The sequence below is a fragment of the Entelurus aequoreus genome, linkage group LG07, assembly GCF_033978785.1.
Source record: "Entelurus aequoreus isolate RoL-2023_Sb linkage group LG07, RoL_Eaeq_v1.1, whole genome shotgun sequence".
In the NCBI taxonomy this organism is placed as follows: Eukaryota; Metazoa; Chordata; class Actinopteri; order Syngnathiformes; family Syngnathidae; genus Entelurus; species Entelurus aequoreus.
In genome coordinates this window covers 26,875,493-26,897,997 of record NC_084737.1, presented here as the reverse complement: position 1 = coordinate 26,897,997, position 22,505 = coordinate 26,875,493, and the positions used below count along the sequence as shown (strand labels likewise).

The 22,505-nt window shown below is 39.3% G+C and overlaps 1 protein-coding gene across 1 annotated transcript; it reads right to left on the bottom strand.

Moving 5' to 3' along the window:
- Positions 1–19,023: 19,023 nt before the first annotated feature.
- On the bottom strand, positions 19,024–21,280 carry neurod4 (neuronal differentiation 4). The gene is made up of 2 exons (XM_062051990.1): positions 21,150–21,280; positions 19,024–20,558 (listed from the first exon to the last, which is right to left on the bottom strand). Exon 2 carries the CDS (start codon positions 20,550–20,552, stop codon positions 19,482–19,484), a length of 1,071 nt encoding a protein of 356 aa, XP_061907974.1. The 5' UTR covers positions 20,553–20,558; positions 21,150–21,280; the 3' UTR covers positions 19,024–19,481.
- Between the last annotated feature and the right edge of the window lie 1,225 nt (positions 21,281–22,505).

The window sequence follows — 22,505 nt, the reverse complement described above, 5'->3', positions numbered from 1 at the left end:
ACTAATTAAGTGCCAATATATTACTAATTTTCTGTTGTTAATAAGCAACTAATTAATGGTGAATATGTTCCCCATACTAAAGTGTTACCGAAAAAGCACAATAACATAATGCACCAATACATTTGAGTTTACATGCTTCCAGGTAAAAGAAAGCACAAACACACAAAGATGCATCAGTTATTATTTCAACACCGGGGCTCCAACTATAGTATCAGAAGCTGTCAAGTTATCTTGAACTTACCGAGAAAAATCAGTGGTCGCGTCCACCACTTGCACCCTCTTATATTCACCCTGTCTGTATATATACAATCTACCATCTCTGTCTTTCCTCCACCAGTTGTTTCTCCCAGTGTAAGGCTTCTCCATTTCAGGATGCCCCACCTCTAAACCAAGACTCTCACAACCCCGTGTGTGTGCATGCAGGTGTGTGTTTTTATGCACACTGTGACCCAAGAAAGGGGTGGGGGATTAAACTATGTTCGGTTCGGTTTGAAGGGAAAGGGATTACTGGCACACAGACACTGATTAAAGCTTTCCAGCCTGCTTTGGCCCCATTAATACGATCTTAATCACAATGCTTTATCCCTCAATCTACCTTCTATGGATCAGGACTTTTTCATTTTAGCGACAGCCACTGTTGTTTGGGCCGTGGCTTAAGTATGCACCACACAGACCACAAAAAAAAAAGGCAAGCGGACGTGCAGAGCATCAGAAATTGTATGGCTATATGGCTGTATTATTATTATGAGGCAAAGAAATAAAACTGGAAGCATCACTGAGCGGCTTTGAGCAGATATTTGACATGACCTCTGTCTCCCAGGGGGCTTTGCCACAAGTGACACTCTGCTGTCACCACAAAGAAACCATTCAGCCTCTCACTGTTGTTCCGTCTATAAAGCACTACCTGTACAGTGTAGTTGGAACACATTGGATTTGTAAAGAGAAAAACAATCTCTGAGATTATGCTAACGAGGGGAAATTCCATTTCAACAACTGTTGTTGGCATTGACAGTAGGATTGCTCGTTTGCATTTTAACAGTTTTTTTTCTCACTACAATCCATTCCCAGTCACACCTTCCTGGTGTTGGAGTATAAGTATTTAAGGTTTTTTGCTCCAGTCGCAAGACTAGATCTGATCAGTCTAAGACTATGTCTACACCAGTGGTTCTCAAACTTTTTTTGTCATCCCCCACTTTTTACAAGGGGGAGTTTTCAAGCCCCACCTGCCCCCATCGCCCCAACAGAACGCTAATGCCAAGCTTAACATTTTCAAATTTATTGAACATCAAGTAACATCAAGTTGTATACATTCAAACTCAATAACATAAAATAACATCAAGTTCAATAATAAATAAAATAACTGTGCAGCTGTGGTATAACTTGCATCAAGTTCAATAATAAATAAAATAACTTGCATCAAGTTCAATAATAAATCAAATAAAAATGTTATAACTTGCATCAAGTTCAAAAATAAATCAAATAACTTGCATCAAGTTCAATAATAAATAAAATAAAAGTGCCACTTTGCAATATTTGCACACAAAAAAAAGGAGGAGCTATGCTTTTGGCAAGACAGGGCAAGTGAACATGAGTTTTACAGTACTCCAGCATTAGTGGCTGCAATGAGCCTGTTTTGCACTGCACAGCTTTTCAAATCGGGGTTGCAGGCTTGACACTGCCACTCTTAGCCTGCTACCCATCCCCGCAAAAGTTTGTTCCGCTTAGCCCCCATTTGTTGCTATATCTGTCAAACTTTCGCTCCTACCTAGAAATTTAAAGCCTACAGGAAAAATAAGTAATTTACATTTATTTATATAGTGGATTTCACAGACAGAATCACAAAGTTATTTACAGTGTGTATAGAAAATGAAAGCATAGTAAAAAAAAAAATCTAAGAATATAATAATAAATAAAAAAATTTAAAGTGAAATTTCCTCCCGTTCCTCGCGCCCCACCTGTCATGTCTCTATTCCCCACCAGTGGGGCGCGCCCCACACTTTGAGAAACGCTGGTCTACACTAAGCCAGATAACCCCTTAAACGAATAACTATTTATCCTAAGCCCCGTTCAGCCACACTAAACCATTGTTTAAGGTAACCCTCCTTGGACAATTTTTTACACGGGTAAGTGGGCCGTGTATTTCTTGAATCTCCAGCTCTTAACTTTGTATGGACTCATTGATCGTTTACAAACTGAGGAAGTGAAGTCAAAAAGACCGTGCCCCACACAGAAAGTGACGTCAGAAAGAACACGCCACAGCCAGCTTCATAACAACCAGAGCTAACCACTGGAAAGATGGAGGCGAGTCATCCAGACATGCCCGTGTTTCTCATTTTTGTACATGTACAGACGCTTGTGGAAATCACTCATGAATATCTTAATAGAAGAAAACGCGCGATTGCACCTATTTCGGATACAACACGTCTCAGAACTTTCGAATATCCGGGTCAGCTGTGATTCTACTTACCGAAAAACTTTGTCCATTTGTCGAAGGAGAGACAACAAAAATGTGGGCTCCCATGGATGTGATAAAAAAGGTAGCGTGTGCCTCGGATTACCTGGCCGTCGAGAGAAGACTACGGAAAACGGCGAATGCTTTTGGACTGGCAAAGCAGACTGTATCAGTTATTGTCCGCCATGTATGTCGCGGACTCAACGTCTAGGTCCAGAGTATATAAAGTCACCAAAACCGAATGAACAATGAAGGTGAAGGCAAAAGAGTGAGAAGTGTCCTGACCAGATATCTAGATCCCTAGATTGATTGTTGTAAAATGTTCTTTATCACATTGTTTACGTGTCTAATAAAGATTTGATTAATTTATGATGGCTCAGGTGTGATTCACTACAATAGGGCCCCATATCACACTGGATTCCAGTTAATTGAAATACCACAACACTGGATATTGTTCAGATAGGTTACATTTAATTTAAGAACTTGCACACAAAGCAACACTGGAGGTGACTATGACGTGCACATTTTCCGCACATGTGTACTAGGTCGTGTTGCGAAGGCAGACAGAGGTGGTAGGGGGTCTTAAACGACCATTGTGTGTGTGTGGACAAGGATAAGGTTAGGTGGGATTTACCCTGGATAACCTTAGTGTAAACGGGGCCTAAGACTAGAGGACACTGTATCCATCCGTTGTGGTGAAGCAGGAGATGAGCCAGAAGGCAAAGCTCTCAATTTACCAGTCGATCTACGTCCACATCCTCACCTATGGTCATGAGCTTTGGGTTATGACCGAAAGGACAAGATCACGGGTACAAGCGGCCGAAATGAGTTTCATCCGCCGGGTGGCGGGGCTCTCCCTTAGAGATAGGGTGAGAAGCTCTGCCATCCGGGAGGAGCTCAAAGTAAAGCCGCTGCTCCTCCACATCGAGAGGAGCCAAATGAGGTGGTTCGGGCATCTGGTCAGGATGTCCCCCAGGGGAGGTTTTTAGGGCACGTCCGACCGGTAGGAGGCCACGGGGAAGACCCAGGACACGTCGGGAAGACTATTTCTCCCAACAGGCTTGGGAACGCCTCAGGATCCCCTGGGAGGAGCTGGACGAAATGGCTGGAGAGAGGGAAGTCTGGGCTTCTCTGCTTAGGCTGCTTCCTCCGCGACCCGACCTTGGATAAGCGGAAGAAAATGGATGTATGGATGGATGAGAACATCCATAGACATAGGAAAAGCATAAAGAAAGCCGTGCTGCATGTGAATATACAGTAATATATCTAGTCACTCTTGTCGCCCGTGGTGCATTATAATTGAGTTTGAGTTTGAGTTTATTTCGAACATGCAAGCATACAACATGATACATCACAATTTCCAGTTTCTTTTCAACATGTTCGAAAAGGAGTAGGAAGAAGCAGAGCTTATTTAATCCTACCCCTTTTCTTTACATAACAGTTGCAAAACTTTTTGTTCACTTCCTGTTCACAATTTTTTCACAATGAACTCCATACGTAATCACAATAAAAATAAATAAATAAATAATAGTAAGAATTTAATAATAATAATTGGTGAAGTAAGTCATATTTCATATGATGAGATAAGTAAGATTACTTTAAGAATTAATGAATGGATGGATTAAATAAATTGAGAATGTTTGTCATGGTTCTTCTTCTTTGTACTTTGTAAACACTTTAAGTTTGAAGAGTTTCTTGAAGTGGATCATATTAGTACATTGTTTGATTGCTTTGCTTAATCCATTCCATAATTTAATTCCACATACTGATATACTGAAGGTCTTAAGTGTTGTACGTGCAAACAAATGTTTTAAATTACGTTTTTCTCTAAGATTATATTTCTCCTCTTTTTTTGAGAAGAATTGTTGTATATTCTTGGGTAGCAGGTTATAGTTTGCTTTGTGCATAATTTTAGCTGTTTGCAAATTCACTATGTCGTGGAATTTCAGTATTTTTGATTCAATAAATAAAGGGTTTGTATGTTCTCTATATCCAACAATATGTATTATTCTAACTGATCTTTTTTGTAACACCGTTAATGGATGAAGTGTACTTTTGTAATTATTTCCCCATATTTCTACACAGTAGCTCAGATATGGTAACACTAGTGAGCAGTAGAGAATATGAAGGGATTTTTGGTCTAGAACATGTTTTGCTTTATTCATTATTGACGTGTTTCTTGCAACTTTATGTTGTATATTTTTTACGTGAGATTTCCAGTTCAATTTATCATCAATCATTATACCTAGAAATTTGGTTTCGTTTACTCTTTCAATTTCTATTCCGTCTATTTGTATTTGTGTTTGACTTTCTCTTCTACTGTTACCAAATAGCATTATTTTAGTTTTACTAAGATTCAACGATAGTCTGTTTTTGTCAAACCATCTTTTTAATTTGTTAATTTCTTCTGTTATTATTTGTATTATCTCCTGTGTGTTCTCTCCTGAACAAAACGCTGTTGTATCATCCGCAAATAATACTAATTAAATATTTTGTAACTTTACAAATGTCATTTATATAGAGATTGAATAATTTAGGTCCTAGTATTGATCCCTGAGGTACACCACAGGATATATTTAGCGTTGTAGACGTGTGTTCGCCTAGCTTCACGTATTGTTTCCTGTTCGTTAGATAACTTCTTATCCAGTTTAAGACTAACCCTCTGATGCCATATCGTTCTAGTTTTTTTATTAAAATATTGTGATTAATTAGGGTCCGCACAGGACCTTTTCAAAAGGAATCCCAAAGGGAGTCCTTTTGCAATGGGACGAAAGGACCCTATTGAAATTGTAAGGTTTTATTATTATTATTATTATTATTCTTTATTATTATTCCGCAGCTTTGCGCACTACTACGCCCCCCTTAACATGCTTCAAAACTCACCAAATTTGACATACACATTAAACCCCGGGTACAGCACACTTTAGTGGTAAAAAAAAATACCAAAAATCAACATTGCTCTCTAGCGCCCCCTAGGAAGAAAAATGCCTCTAACTCCCACTAGGAAGGTCGTAGAGACATGAAACAAAAACCTGTATGTAGGTCTCAGTTAGACCTACAATTCATAATTTCACTTCTTCGGGCGAAAACCAACAGGAAGTTGGCAATTTCCCCTTCAAGACAAAAAATGACTAAAAACACTCATTTTTGATTTTTGACCTCTAATTTGACCCCCTTAAAATACTTCAAAACTCACCAAACTTCTCACACACATTGGGACTGGTGGAAACTGTGATTTAAAAAAAAAACCGAATCCCAAAACTCTAAATTGTGCTCTACATAATTTTTGGAAAAAAAAGAGATAAAACTGCTCCTCAGAGGAAAAATCTGACAAAACTGCTTGTAACTTCCGGTAGGAACGTCGTAGAGACATGAAAAAAATACCTCTATGTAGGTGTTGCCTAGACCTACATTTCATAGATTGACATCCTTCAGCAAAAATCAACAGGAAGTTTGCTATTCCTCCTTCAAAACAACATTTTTGTACAAAACGGTCACCAAACATCAAACATTATCTCCTCTGAGCGCGTTTGTCGTTTCGGCTTCAAACTGCTACAGGAGAGACATTGAACCCTTCTGATTAAAAGTTGACGAACGAGTGGTGATTAGTGCTACCGTTTTGATTTTACGAGCCTTCAAAGACCCGCAGCACTAAAGTTGCTACGGTGCCAAAAATGACAACGAAAATGCAATTAGACCTTCTTTGGCCTCAATACACACAATAGCCTATAATGACAATGTGAACTCAGACACAACTTCCTCTAACTCCCAGTACCAATATCGTAGAGACACGAAACAAAAACCTCTATGTAGGTCTCACTCAGGACTACCACTGGACAAAAGTATTGGACACCTAGGACTAGCACCTGCCAGAAGGCGGACCCGACCAATGCTGCTTGCAGCTTTAATTATTAGGGTCCGCCCTGTACCCTGTACAAAGGACTCCCTCAGGGAGTCCTTTGTACTGGTTACAAAGGAACCTATTGTTATTGTAATGTTTTATTATTCTTTATTATTATTATTATTCCGCAGCTTTGCGCACTACTTAGACCCCCTTAACATACTTCAAAACTCACCAAATTTTTTACACACATCCAAAAAGTGTGCCAGCAGACTTTAATATAAAAACCTAACCCCAAAACACAAAATTGAGCTCTAGCGCCCCCTAGGAAAAAAAAAAACAGACTGCCTCTAACTCCCACTAGGAAGGTCGTAGAGACATGAAACAAAAACCTGTATGTAGGTCTGCTCTAGACCTACAACTCATAATGACACATTCTCGGGCGAAAATCAACAGGAAATTGGCAATTTACCTTTTTTGACAAAAATGTACTAAAAACACTGTTTTTTACATCTTTGACCTCTAATTTGACCCCCTTAAAATACTTCAAAACTCACCAAACTTCGCACACACATTGGGACTGGTAGAAATTGCGATCTCAAAAAAAAACCGAACCCCGAAACTCAAAATTGTGCTCTAGAGCAATTTTTTAATAAAACAGAGAAAAAAATGCTTTTTAGAGGAAAACTCAGACAAAACTGCTTATAACTTCCGGTAGGAACGTCGTAGAGACATGAAAAAAATACCTCTACGTAGGTCTCATTTAGACCTACATTTCATACATTGACACCCTTCAGCAAAAATCAACAGGAAGTTTGTTATCTCCATTTCAAAACAACATTTTTGTACCAAACGGTCACCAAACATCAAACATTATCTCCTCTGAGCGCGTTTGTCGTTTCGGCTTCAAACTGCTACAGGAGAGAGATTGAACCCTTCTGATTAAAAGTTCTATACGGATTTTTATTTAGTGCTACCGTTTTGATTTTACGAGCCTTCAAAGACCCGCAGCACTAAAGTTGCTACGGTGCCAAAAATGACAACGAAAATGCAATTAGACCTTCTTTGGCCTCAATACACACAATAGCCTATAATGACAATGTGAACTCAGACACAACTTCCTCTAACTCCCAGTACCAATATCGTAGAGACACAAAACAAAAACCTCTATGTAGGTCTCACTCAGGACTACCACTGGACAAAAGTATTGGACACCTAGGACTAGCACCTGCCAGAAGGCGGACCCGACCAATGCTGCTTGCAGCTTTAATTATTATTATTATTATTATACCGCAGCTTTGCGCACTACTTCGCCCCCCTTAACATGCTTCAAAACTCACCAAATTTTTTACACACATCCAAAAAGTGTGCCAGCAGACTTTAATATAAAAACCTAACCCCAAAACACAAAATTGAGCTCTAGCGCCCCCTAGGAAAAAAAAAAAACAAACTGCCTGTAACTCCCACTAGGAAGGTCGTAGAGACATGAAACAAAAACCTGTATGTAGGTCTGCTCTAGACCTACAACTCATAATGACACATTCTCGGGCGAAAATCAACAGGAAATTGGCAATTTACCATTTTTGACAAAAATGTCCTAAAAACACTGTTTTTTACATCTTTGACCTCTAATTTGACCCCCTTAAAATACTTCAAAACTCACCAAACTTCTCACACACATCGGGACTGGTAGAAATTGCGCTCTCAAAAAATAACCGAACCCCGAAACTCAAAATTGTGCTCTACAGCAATTTTTTTATAAAACTGACAAAAAACTGCTCCTCAGAGGAAAACTCTGACAAAACTGCTCGTAACTTCCGGTAGGAACGTCGTAGAGACATGAAAAAAATACCTCTACGTAGGTCTCATTTAGACCTACATTTCATACATTGACACCCTTCAGCAAAAATCAACAGGAAGTTTGTTATCTCCATTTCAAAACAACATTTTTGTACCAAACGGTCACCAAACATCAAACATTATCTCCTCTGAGCGCGTTTGTCGTTTCGGCTTCAAACTGCTACAGGAGAGAGATTGAACCCTTCTGATTAAAAGTTGACGACGGCGTTGTGATTAGTGCTACCGTTTTGATTTTACGCGCCTTCAAAGACCCGCAGCACTGATGCTGCTACGGTGCCAAAAATGACAACGAAACTGCGATTAGACCTTCTTTGGCCTCAATACACACAATAGCCTATAATGACAATGTGAACTCAGACACAACTTCCTCTAACTCCCAGTACCAATATCGTAGAGACACGAAACAAAAACCTCTATGTAGGTCTCACTCAGGACTACCACTGGACAAAAGTATTGGACACCTAGGACTAGCACCTGCCAGAAGGCGGACCCGACCAATGCTGCTTGCAGCTTTAATTAGGGTCCGCACAGGACCTTTTCAAAAGGAATCCCAAAGGGAGTCCTTTTGCAATGGGACGAAAGGACCCTATTGAATTTGTAAGGTTTTATTATTATTATTATTCTTTATTATTATTATTCTACCGCTCCGTTGCGCACTACTTTGACCCCCTTAACATGCTTCAAAACTCACCAAATTTTTTACACACATCCAATCTCGGGTACAGCACACTTTAATACAAAAACCTAACCCCAAAAAACAAAATTAAGCTCTAGCGCCCCCTAGGAAAACAAAAAAACAAACTGCCTGTAACTCCAACTAGGAAGGTCGTAGAGACATGAAACAAAAACCTGTATGTAGGTCTCCTTTAGCCCTACAACTCATAATGACACATTCTCGGGCGAAAATCAACAGGGAGTTGGCAATTTCCCATTTTATACAAAAATGTACTAAAAACACTGCTTTTTACGTCTTTGACCTCTAATTTGACCCCCTTAAAATACTTCAAAACTCACCAAACTTCTCACACACATCGGGACTGGTGGAAACTGCGATCTAAAAAAAAAACCAAATTCCAAAACTCAAAATTGTGCTCTACATAATTTTTGGAAAAAACTGACAAAAAACTGCTCCTCAGAGGAAAACTCTGACAAAACTGCTTGTAACTTCCGGTAGGAACGTCGTAGAGACATGAAAAAAATACCTCTACGTAGGTCTCATTTAGACCTACCTTTCATACATTGACACCCTTCAGCAAAAATCAACAGGAAGTTTGTTATCTCCATTTCAAAACAACATTTTTGTACCAAACGGTCACCAAACATCAAACATTATCTCCTCTGAGCGCGTTTGTCGTTTCGGCTTCAAACTGCTACAGGAGAGAGATTGAACCCTTCTGATTAAAAGTTCACGACGGCGTTTTAATACGTGCTACCGTTTTGATTTTACGAGCCTTCAAAGACCCGCAGCACTGATGCTGCTACGGTGCCAAAAATGACAACGAAACTGCGATTAGACCTTCTTTGGCCTCAATACACACAATAGCCTATAATGACAATGTGAACTCAGACACAACTTCCTCTAACTCCCAGTACCAATATCGTAGAGACACGAAACAAAAACCTCTATGTAGGTCTCACTCAGGACTACCACTGGACAAAAGTATTGGACACCTAGGACTAGCACCTGCCAGAAGGCGGACCCGACCAATGCTGCTTGCAGCTTTAATTGTGTCAAATGCTTTATTTAGATCCATAAAAACCGCTGCCGCACATTTTTTACTATCTATTGCAGACCTGGGCATTCTGCGGCCCGCGGGCCGCATCCGGCCCTTTGTGCGTCGCTGTCCGGCCCGCGTGAGGCCAATTATAAATTACAAAATAAATTTTAAAAAGTATCTATGTCGAGTGTGCAATACAACGGTGCTGCTTTTGTTTTGAAAATCGTTATTTGTATTACTTCCGTGTGGACGTATGCGTGATTGTGAGTGAATGTGAACAACTGCAATTACAAAATAAAGTTGAAAAAACATCTATGTCCTGCGCGCAATACAACTGTGCTGCTTTTATTTTGAAAAGTATTATTTATGGGCGTGTGTCCGTGTGTAACCTGCGAGTGAAGGTGCACATGCAGCGACAAGTGATGCACGGTTTACACCCGAGACGCCAAAAAGAGAAAAGTTGATGAGGAATGGCGTGTTTTCAACAACACATGAACTGCAATGCAACGTTCCCTCACCTAAGGTGCGTGCCTGCGCAATTGCGCACTGCTCAAGCGTCCGCTGCGCGCAGCAAGTATATGCCGCACACCAAATCAAATCCCATCTGAATTATAAACAAAATAAACATATTTATTCTATGGAATTTTGCAATGCAACTTTGAGTGACAGTGACAACAAGCGGCCCTAATGGTGTTCGTCAACACCGTTCAATTGAACACCGTTCAATTATTGTAACGTCTATCGAGATGCTTCGAGGACAGGAATTATATCGATCACTTTATTTAGCAAAACTGTTTATATTCGGACATAACCACACCAAAAACATGAGTAAAACAATTCTATCTCGAAAAACTAGTCATTTTCTGCCGTACAAACCAGGCCAAAACCAACTTGTCATCTGTCACCAACACGCATAGCACTAAACCACTGGTGCGTTTAAGGCCACACAAAAAGTCGGACAACTCAAACACCACACAAAGTTACACTATGACTCCTCAGTCATACGTGTGCTTATTTTACTGTCATTTATTATTAATGTTAATTTATATATATTAGTCATGGAATGCTGTTACACACACTATGTTGAAGTATTACTATTATTATTATTATTATTTATCTTACGGTATATATCAAAAATAATATTGATCAAAATTTAATTGAAATATTGTCGATGTGGCCCTCCAGCAGTGCTCGGGTAGCTCAGGCGGCCCCCGGTAAAAATTAATTGCCCACCCCTGATCTATTGCATTGGTAATTTCTTCTGTAATTTCAATTAAAGCCATTGAAGTTGAAACATTAGCTCTGTATCCATATTGGTTCTCTTCGAGTATTCTATTTTTATTCATGAAACTTTCTAATCTGTTATTGAACAGTTTTTCAATGATTTTAGAAAATTGTGGAAGTAGAGAAACAGGTCTATAATTTGTAAATTGATGTTTGTCTCCAGTCTTATAAATTGGTGCAACTTTAGCTATTTTGATTTTGTTTGGAAATGTACCTGTTTGAAATGATAGGTTACTAATATACATTAATGGTCCTGAGATCTCTTCAATAACCTTTTTTATCGTTTCCATATCAATTCCGTTACAATCAGTTGAAGTCTTAGATTTACATTTTTTCACGATTGTAACTATTTCCTCCTGTGTCACATTACTGAGGAACATGGAGTTGGGATTTCGCTCTATGGTATCATTATAGTCCTCAATTGGAACTGGGTCTGGAATCCTTTCTTCCAATTTTGGTCCAATATTTACAAAATAATTATTGAAGCTTTCAACTACTTCCTTTATATTGTCATTTTTTTTATTTTCATCTAAGAAGTATTGAGGATGGTCCCTCTTAGTTTCATTTTTAATAATGCTATTGAGGATGCCCCATGTTGCTCTCATATTATTTTTGTTCCTGTCCAATAATTCACTGTAATATTCTTTTCTACATGATCGTAGTATGTCTGTTAACTTGTTTTTATACTTTTTGTACTTAATTTCTGCCTCTATAGTTCTTTGTGCTATACATTTTCTATATAGTGTATTCTTCTTCTTACAAGCATTTTTTAATCCTTTTGTCATTCATGGTTGATTATTCTTTCTCTGCTTGTTACTGAGTTGTATCCATGGACAATGTTTGTCATAAAGTATTATGAACTTGTTTAAGAAATGTTCATATGCTTCATCAACCTCTTTTTCATTATACACATTGTCCCAATCTTGCTTTTGTAGCTCAATTTTGAAGGCAGTCATTCTCTTCTCTGTGCATAGTCTTCGAAATGTCCTTTTGTCTTCCATGTTCTTCTTGTAGTTTCCATCATATATTGTAAAAACTGGCAGATGATCACTAACGTCGCTTATATTTAGACCACTAGTAGTGTTATTATCAAAATCATTGGTAAAAATATTATCAATAAGCGTGGCACAGTGTCCTGTGATTCTGCTTGGCTTTGTGATTTTAGGATATAGACTGATGCTGTACATTGTATCAATGAAGTCATCAATAGACTTTTGCTTGTTGGGGTTCAATAAGTCAATATTAAAGTCACCACATAAGAACATTATTCTTTGACCATTGTCCATGTAAGTTGCCTTGATCCATTCTTCAAATGTTTCTATACTTGACTTAGGTGATCTATATATACAACTGATGAATATGTTTTTGCTTTTTTCCTGACATATTTCAATGGTTATACATTCTAAGATATTATCTATGGCAAATGACATGTTTTTTACCACTTTGTAGTTCAGGTTCTTCATCACGTACACAGCTACTCCTCCTCCATTTTTGTTGGTTCTGTTGATGTAGTTTAGTTCATATCCCTCCAGATCAAAATATATTCCTTTTTTATCATCAATCCATGTTTCTGTGACAGCAATCACTTTGAAGGGTTCGTTGATGTGTTCCAAAAAGTTCTTAATGTTGTTGTAATTTGCATACAAGCTTCTACTATTAAAATGATTAATTGACAATTTGTTATCACATTCAATGTTGCTATTATATTGATCATCTGTATAATAAAAACAACTATTACTGATGTGGGAGAAAAAATTTGTATCTGGATCTATATCATTTTCCAAATCCTGGTTTTTGTGATCTTTGTTGCAGAAATTTTTTAGTTCCATATTTTCTTGTTCAACAAACTTTGATGTTGTTTCAATAATCTCTATAAGTGTAGGTGGATGCAATCCTGAATCTAGGTCCTCTTGTTTAGTCGTCCCTTGGAACATAGTAGTGCCGATGCTGAATTTAGGTGCTTGTTTTCTGTCAGAGTCCATTATCATCGTTGTTTTGGTAGCTGTGTAAATTTTAAAAATTGTCCAGGTCCTTGATGTCATGGACAACAATTACTCTTGCTTCTGGACTTCCATTCAGCTTGATGTAGATTTTACAGTTGGCGCTCCAAGTTCCCTGGATTTTTCCCTGCCTTCTCAAGTCGCGTGCTTTCTTGGCGATTCCAGCATTACGTTTCGTGAGATGCTCATTCATGTACACATTTGTTCCCTTCAGCTTCTTTCCCTGTCTCAACAATGCCATTTTAGATTTTCTGTTTACGAGTTTCACGAGCACGACTGGAGTGGCGTTGTTGTTTCTTCCGTTCAGTGGGATGCATGTTTCGATGGTATTAATGTCAATTTCAATTTCTTTTGATTGCAGAAAGTTGACCACTTGCTGTTCTGCTGAGACCATATCCATTTCATCTGGTTCACCTTCATTATTCACAGCTTTCGCATAGGATCTTGGTTTAATTCGGTGCCGTGTATCAATGATATCATTCATTCGTTTATCCTGATCCATTTCATCTATGATGTTCCTCAGCATGTTGTTGTCTTCTTGAAGGATCTTCATTTGTTTGCTCATTTCAGTGGCTTCTTTATTTCTGGGGTTGTTCTCTTTTTTCATTTCTTTAATTTCTTCTTTCATTTCTTTCAAATCCTCTTTCCATCCATCCATCAATTCTTCCAATTTTTCTATCATTTCTTCTTTAAATTCCTGGAGTATTTTTTGTAGTATCCCTTCTTGAATCCCATCATGTCCTGTGCCCAGCTTCAAATCAGTCTTTCCAGTCAATCCTTTAACTTTTGGCATCGCGGCAGTCACTGACGTCAGCGCGTCTTATGTCTTAAGGGCAGTTACTTCTTTAGCGACTTGCGGCCCTTTTAACTTGTTTTTTCAACAATTTCGTACCTTGCGCCGTTCAGAGATCAATTTGAGGTGTCAGCCTGTCAACTTATATCACTCTGCGACGTCGGGATCACTTTAAAACAGCTGTAAACTCGCCGTAACTTTTGGTTGCTAGGCAACCGCTTTGAACTGCGGGAGGCGCCTTTGGCTTGAGGCTAACGGCTCGTCCACTCGCCTTATTTCAGCGTATCAGTGCCTCTCAACTGACCAAAATCAGATCGAAGATGCCAGGTGACTCTCCTGTGGCTGTGATCGCAAATCAGTGGTCAAATCAGTGGTCAAAATCTTCAGACTTAACAAAAACTCCGGTAGCAGAAGCGGAGCTTTTTTTTCTTTGCGTCCTTTCTCATTGACAGGAATAGAGCTGGACTCATAATTTCACATACAGGAATAAAATCCAGGTCAACGTTGTGTCAAGAAAATATACAATTGTATGTTTTTGTTATGTAAATTTGTTATTTTGCACTAAAAACATACATTATTGAACAGTTATTTTCACATGAATTTGATTTATTACAAAAACGCATCAAGCCCCGAGCTGGGCTCTAACACCACATCGCCTGTGCGAGAGACTAGTGTATTACTATTGAGCTAAAACACAAGCGTGCACAGACGTGCATGGGGACATTGTGAAGGAGATGTTAATTTGTTAATTAATGCAAGTTTGAATAACAACGTATATACATGTTTAGACATAAATTTAAAAAAGTTGAAGACAAATCTAATTGGAGGAGGGGTCTCAACATTTTGCTAAGGGCCCCACCTTAGCCTGGAGCGGCCCTGGTTTACCTATACCCATTATTCACACTTTGTGTGCTACTTTTGTTAATAAAAAGCAGTAAAACGCCTGCTTTTCTCATGGCCCAAATAGTTCACAGTAGCACTATGCATAATCATAATACCGGGGCGTCTAGTGAGGGTTAGGGTTAGGGTTAGGGTTTTGTACTCCCTCGTCCGAGGAAGAATGCATTGGGGAAATATTTTATTTATAGATCTGTATCGCTCTGGAGTAACCTGCCTCGAAAACAGGTTTTTAAAAGGAAACTAATATTTTATCTGAGTCTGTAAATTAGTTTGCTTGTTGATGATTTTTGTTTGGTTTTGTATTGTGTTGTCATATTTATATGGTAACTAATATTCTGAGACTGTAAATTGTTTGCTTGTTGATGATTTTTATTTGTTTCTGTATTGTGTAGTTACAATCATATGCTTTTACTTGTAATTGTATTGAGTTTGTGGACCCCAGGAAGACTAGTGGGTTTAGTTTAGTTTAGTTTATTAAGGATCCCCATTAGTCTACACCGCAGTGGAGACTATTCTTCCTGGGGTCCAGGCAAAAAACATCACACAATCACAAAACAAAAGATTAAAATGCAGTACAACATGATCAAATAATAAAATGTTGTAATACAAGTGGGTTGTTGTTGCAAACAGCTAATGGGGATCCTTAATAAAAATCTAATCAAAATCAAACCTACTGAAACGTTTTGTGGACTGATGCGTGTGTACATTTATAATTTGACAACACATTGACAACCTCAAATAAACGAATGCCAGATGTCAACTCTCCATTCTTAAAATTGTCTCCTTTCCATGTTTTGTTACTTACTGACGACACATGCGCACACATTGACACGATATTCACGTTCACATGAAAAGCCCTGTCTTGTAATCTTCTACCCAAAGTTAATTTACGTGCTTTATTCCCATTGACTCGCCGGTGTATTTATTTCAGGGGAATAATTCACACGCCCACATTGGGTTTTTTTTGTTTTTTGGGGGAAAAACAGCACAAAGAAGGTGTGGGCCAGCTAACTGTGTCGGTACTTTTCTCACAGGCTGCGTGTGTAAAGCTATGTGTCACTCTTATATGCCAGGGCTGACACTCGGGAGCAAAGAGGACAAACTTTTGAATGCGGAGCAAGGACCTCCGTCACCTCTCCTGCCCTCAGCCTCTCTTTCGCCTTCCCTCAGCACACTGATCCCCTTTTCTCTCTGCCATCGCACTCGCATGCTCTCACTCTCCTCTTTCTCCCCTCCCAAATTGGCCCAGCTGTCCGTGTGTCCCCCCCCCCCCCCCCGCCACTCCCCCAGCTGTCTGCCCTCCCCAAAACTAGAGAACCCCACAACAATACGGGTCACAGGTCAAGAGAAAGAACAGGCTGCGCTCACAAAAGACCAGTGGCGCCCTGCAAAACAATCATTCCCTTTTTCTCCGTGCCTTTCTCTCACCGTCGCTTGAACTGGAAAAGACAAACCTTTGGAGAGGTATCTGAAGAGGGGCGAACCTTCTTTGGACAACAACCTAGAGGCACTTTCCCGTTCAACAATTGCCTAAAGAACGATAAACACAAGCACTCACTCTCACCGTTGCACCCTGCCACCCTATTCTTTGTTCGTCTCAAGAGCCATCATGTCCCTCGACTTGCTCATTAAAGTCAAAATTAAAGCTTTTGACATTACAGGAGTGATATAAATGTGTTAGGAAGTCAGCCGGCTTACACTCGGCCAATCTGGAGAGAGCTGCTTTATTAAAGCCTCTTACTTTCAGTCTGTTTGGGTGGCATCATTTCCAGCATGTGAAAATATTTTTTAATCACAATGTTTTGGGGGGTTTTTTTACTGTCAAAAACACTTTTATTGTACGTTTTACAATTTTGTCTGACAATGAGCTTCTTTTCCCCCCGTTGTGTTTTGGCATGAGATAAATGGGGGAAATGGGACGCGGACAGAAAAATAGAGAGTGAGAAAAGCCTGTGACACATTCACCTGTTCCCCCAGTGCTGTTTTCCCATGGCCCACAACAGGCTCCTGCAGCTTGACCTAGTAAAGCCCCCAACAAGTCGTATGTAAACCATATATCACGAAATGCAACATATTGCATAAAAGAAGGCTGTAAAAATATATATGAACACCTTAAGTCTGTGAAATAGGAAGAATAAGATAGGATAGACTTTATTTATCCCACAATGGGAAAATGGTGCAGCTTATACATACAGTAAAAATATTCTGCATGCTGCAAGGATTATTACTACAAATATTATAGGAGCAATTATTTTTTAATTATTTTCTATTTGGTTGCAAAACTGTAGCATATTGGTAAACATTAATGTTGTAGCAAAATATGTACATATTTGTACATATATGTACAACTCTCATAGGCACTGATTTTATAGTTTAGCACCTCTCTGTGTGCAATGTTTACTTCCCACCCACAATCTGATTGCTTCTGTATATATGCATATAGTATAATATTTATTCCTGTAAACAACACATTCTGAACATTCGTTCTCAGGACTGGACTGTGCACCTTACCTCCTTTTGCACTGTTTTTCTTTCTTTTCTTCCTATGTTTTGCATATTTGTAGACTGTCGCACTGATACTGGAGTTGCTTTTAATCTCATTGTACCTGTGTATAGTGGCAATAAAAGGCATCCTATCTATCTATTACATAATGTTGTAGTGCTGAGTGGTCAAATGGACATATTAGTTGTAACATAATGTCCAAATGAGCTTCTTATTGGCGGGTTCATTCAGGTATATTTTTTAAATTATTATTAATAATGATAATGATATTTAGGTCTGTCAAAAGTAACAAGTTAACTAATGTGATTAATCACAAAAAATAGCTGTTAATAATGCATAATAATCCCACAATTGATTTTGACTGTGCTCAGTTAGCTTAACCACAGATGTTTACCTGAAAAGTGTAGTTGTTTTACAATTAGCGGTCAGATCAATGCATACTCCAGTGCAAAGATGAGTGAAGAGACTCCAACTGGTGTGATCGCTGGTAAATTTCACTCAAACATAAACCCTGACTGGACTTGAGTTCGAACTGTTCCCAAATTGTGAGCTAATAAATGTCATGTATTTAAGTAAAACATATAAAAATATGTTTGACACTTTAATTGCACAGAGTCTTTATGAAACAATTTGATTCATCTAAAAAAAGAGGAGAAATATAATCTTAGAGAAAATCGTAATTTAAAACATTTGTTTGCACGTACAACACTTAAGACCTTCAGTATATCAGTATGTGGAATTAAATTATGGAATGGATTAAGCAAAGCAATCAAACAATGTACTAATATGATACACTTCAAGAAACTCTTCAAACTTAAAGTGTTTACAAAGTATAAAGAAGAAGAACCATGACAAACATTCTCAATTTATTTCATCCATCCATTCATTCATTCTTAAAGTAATCTTACTTATCTCATCATATGAAATATGACTTACTTCACCAATTATTATTATTAAATTCTTACTATTATTTATTTATTTATTTTTTATTGTGATTACTTATGGAGTTTATTGTGAATAAAATGTGAACAGGGAGTGAACAAAAAGTTTTGCAACTGTTATGTAAAGAAAAGGGGTAGGATTAAATAAGCTCTGCTTCTTCCTACTCCTTTTCGAACATGTTGAAAAGAGAAACTGGAAATTGTGATGTATCATGTTGTATGCTTGCATGTTCGAAAATAAACTCAAACTCAAACTCAAACTCAAATTCAGAAGCGTGATTATTCTGATGGGGACGGCGTGACGTGGTTGGGAGAGTGGCCATGCCAGCAACCTGAGGGTTCCTGGTTCGATCCCCAGCTTCTACCAACCTAGTCACGTCCGTTGTCTCCTTGAGCAAGACACTACACCCTTGCTCCTGATGGGTCGTGGTTAGCGCCTTGCATGGCAGCTCCCGCCATCAGTGTGTGAATGTGTGTGTGAAGGTGTGTGTGAATGGGTGTCTGAATGTGTGTGTGAATGGGTGAATTTGGAAATACTGTCAAAGCGCTTTGAGTACCTCGAAGGTAGAAAAGAGCTATACAAGTATAACCCATTTACCATGATAAAAAATATATATTTGACAATAATAGTATAATATTACTTATTTTAGAATAATTGATACTGTATTTTTACTATGCTATATCCTTGTTTTACTGATCATTACAAGAGAAGAAAACATAAGGAATCAGCGTATAATATAAGAATATTTATTCAAATAAGTGCGAAACAGCAAAATATTTACAACGACACCAAAAAACAGTGACAGTAAAATAAACAAGTACCTGAAAGACCTTCAATAAATAAATTAAATACAGTGGCTGGCTGGTGAACCAAAAAGACAGTGAAACGAGAAGAAAACAACAAGTGACCAAAATAAATATTAAATACAGATATAAATAAAGGTTTTTTTTCTATGGCTGTGTAGGCCTCGGTGCACAATTGAAGTTGCAGGCTGGCGAGTGGATCATCTTCTCTTGTTTTTTGTGTTGGAAAATCTTTGTGAATCGACCAGGTATCAACTTCAAATCATAAGAAAAGCAAATAAATAAGAGTTTGAAAGGTGACAGGTATCAGGTAGATAAATGCGTGCTCAGATGACAGCAGATCACAGCAGTCTCTGTACAGTCAGTGAATGCAAAAGGAACATTTTCACATGCTGCTCATCTGAGAGGTCAGCAGATGAGAGGAAGTGAAGGAGTCAAAGGCCACATCCAGGGGCAGCTCGTAACGAGAGGCCTGAAAGAGAGTGTGGCTCTGGTGCCCCCCAGGTAGGCCACCGCCCGTGGAAGTGGGGTAGTGGTGGGACGAGAGGTAATGGACGTGGTGAGCTGTGTAGTTCCTCTCCGTCTCATTTGGCGAGGGCTCCTGCTTCAGGGCAAAGTTGCCACTGATGCTGAGCGGGGGTGTGAGGGGCCCGTCGTACGGCGGGGTGCCGCTGCTGCACTCGTTAGGGGAGGGGTTGTCAAACGTCTGCCCCTTGAATCCCTTCATGTGGAGGAGGTGCGACGCCTCCAGGGAGCCATAAGGGGGGCTGGGAAGCCCCGGGGACGGGTAGCTGAGGGGATGGCCGGCCTGACTCCCCGCGTTAACCGACCCCGGGCCTCCGCACTTGTCTTCCAGCTTGTTGATGAGCAGCGGCGTTGGTCCCAGCTGCAGGCAGCCGGCGACGAGGTTGCTAGTGGGCTGGGAGAGGCCTTTGCACAGCATCTCCATGAAGCCGTGGCTATCTGGAGACTGTCCGCTCTCCAGCACCTCAGAGAGCGCCCAGATGTAGTTGTGGGCCAGCCGTAATGTTTCGATCTTTGATAGCTTCTGTGTTTTGGAATAACAGGGCATCACTCTGCGCAAACTGTCCAGGGCGTCGTTCAGTCCGTGCATACGAGAACGCTCCCTGGCGTTGGCCTTCATGCGGCGGGCACGAAACCTCTCCTGCCGAGCTTTGGTCATCTTCTTCTTCTTAGGGCCTCTCCTTTTGGGAGTGTTTTCTCCATCAGGAGTCTCCTCCTCGTCTTCCGCCTCCTCCTCCTCCTCCTCCTCCTCCTCCTCCTCCTCCATGTCCTCGCTGCCCAGCTCTGTGCAGGAGTGGTGGCGTCCACCCGCCATCAGGCTCATGTCGGTGCTTTCCTCGCCATCCTGGGAGCTGCCGTCCTCATCCAGCCAGGCCAGGGAGGTCACGAACTCGCTCACATCCGCGCTCTTTCCGAAGGGTTTGGTCATCATTTTGATCTGAAGAAAGACAACACAAAGTCAATATATGAATGTTTTTTTTTTATGAGCTCCAATTTCAGCACTGGAAAGTGAACAGCTCAGTGCTATATTTCCAATGTCTCCCATGTTGTATAATAATGAGCCCTGCTGTTGCGTTGTGAGGACGCGGGGAGGCTGTCAATCTGGGACATGGCGGGATTTACTCAGCAAATAAAGCCTACAGATTAAATACACAAACATGTAGTCTGTGTGCACCCGCTCTCACAATCAGCCCAAAATAAATAATTTTGCAGGATTGTTTTTATACTAAAAAAAAACTGCAGCATAAAGCTTATAAAGTCATATGGACATTGAATCTCTCTTTTTTTTTCTAATAAATTGTGGCAAAGTGGGAGATTACTATTGTTTGGAGGGTTAATGTCCCAGATAATGATTACGTGTTAATGCGTAAAAGTGGGATGGATTAATGTATGAATCCATAACGCACTGTGTAAACAAGTCTTTTATATGTCGTGTGCGTGTAATGTTTTGATCAATATCAATTATTAATATATTGCAGGCTGCAGAATTTATTATTAAACCTGATGACACATTTTTTTTTAAACTCACCTGTTTAGATTCCAGTGTTCAGGTGAAAAATGGGAGAATTCAAAAAGTTAGAAATCCAAAGTTTGTGCGTTTTTCTTCTTTACGCGTGTGCCACAGTGCCAAAAGTGGGTGCGCATGGAGCCTTCATCCCTAAAATGATTGCAGCGGGCTGAGATTTCTCACCCTTAAACCACGCAAGCCCCTCCCACGCCCCACCCTCACTTTAGCCCATTGAAACACGCGTGGCAGTCTCGTGGCCAGAAGTTTTACAACATTGGCGAGGGTAAGAGAGAGAGAGAGAGAACGCGCGCAAGAGTGCATGCGCGTAATCACTGTTTTATTTAGGGCGTGCACAAAGGGAGTGGGTGCGTAGTGGGGGCGGGGGGGGGGGGGGAATGACGCACATGGAACAAACAAGAGATCTACCTTATAAATACTAAACATGACTTTTGAAAATAAGTATACAATTATATCCAACGCATCATTTTACCTGGAGACAATTTAGTGAACGAGTAAAATTACACAATAACATTCCAAACATTTAAGAATAAGTTATGATAATAAATAATATTTATTTAATACACACTTAAAATAACGGTAACACTTTTGGGAACATATTCACCATTAATTAGTTGCTTATTAACATGCAAATTAGTAACATATTGGCTCTTACTTGGTCATTATTAAGTACTTATTAATGCCTTATTCTGCATGGATTTATTATACAACCAGTAAGCCATTAACTTAGAGTCTTCCCTCTATAACTTCAGAAGTATTGCTTATTAGTAACCCTAACCCTTATATGTTCCCCTAGTGTCCAAATAACTCTAAATTAAGTCTGTGTTACTTTAATAAGCAACTAATTAATGGTGAATATGTTCCCCATACTAAAGTGTTGCCAAAATAACTTTTTATGAACAATTTCCATTGGGGATCAGTAAAGTTTGCCTATATTTTCATTGTTATTTTAATATCTTCAGTGCATTTCATGTCATTATAAATTGTTAAAAAATCATTGAACAATTTGGTTTTCATCCCAATACCCTATATGTATATATATATATATATATATATATATATATATATATATATATATATATATATATATATATATATATATATATATATATATATATATATATATATATATATATATATATACATACATATATACACACACACACACACACACACACACACACACACACAGGTAGACGTTGTATTTAATGTCTGCCTTAACCCTTCTGAATCGATTGTCCATCTCATCATTAGTCGCTTGGATTAGGAATTTTTCCACTTAATTAGGCCCACAGTGTATGGCTGCTTGTGGCGCAGAGAAGACGCAACTCGGTGTGCGCGCAGTTAAGTGATGCTGAC

Coding starts and splice junctions, on each gene's coding strand:
- neurod4 (XM_062051990.1), bottom strand. CDS start 20,552: ATGATGACCAAACCCTTCGGAAAGAGCGCGGATGTGAGCGAGTTCGTG.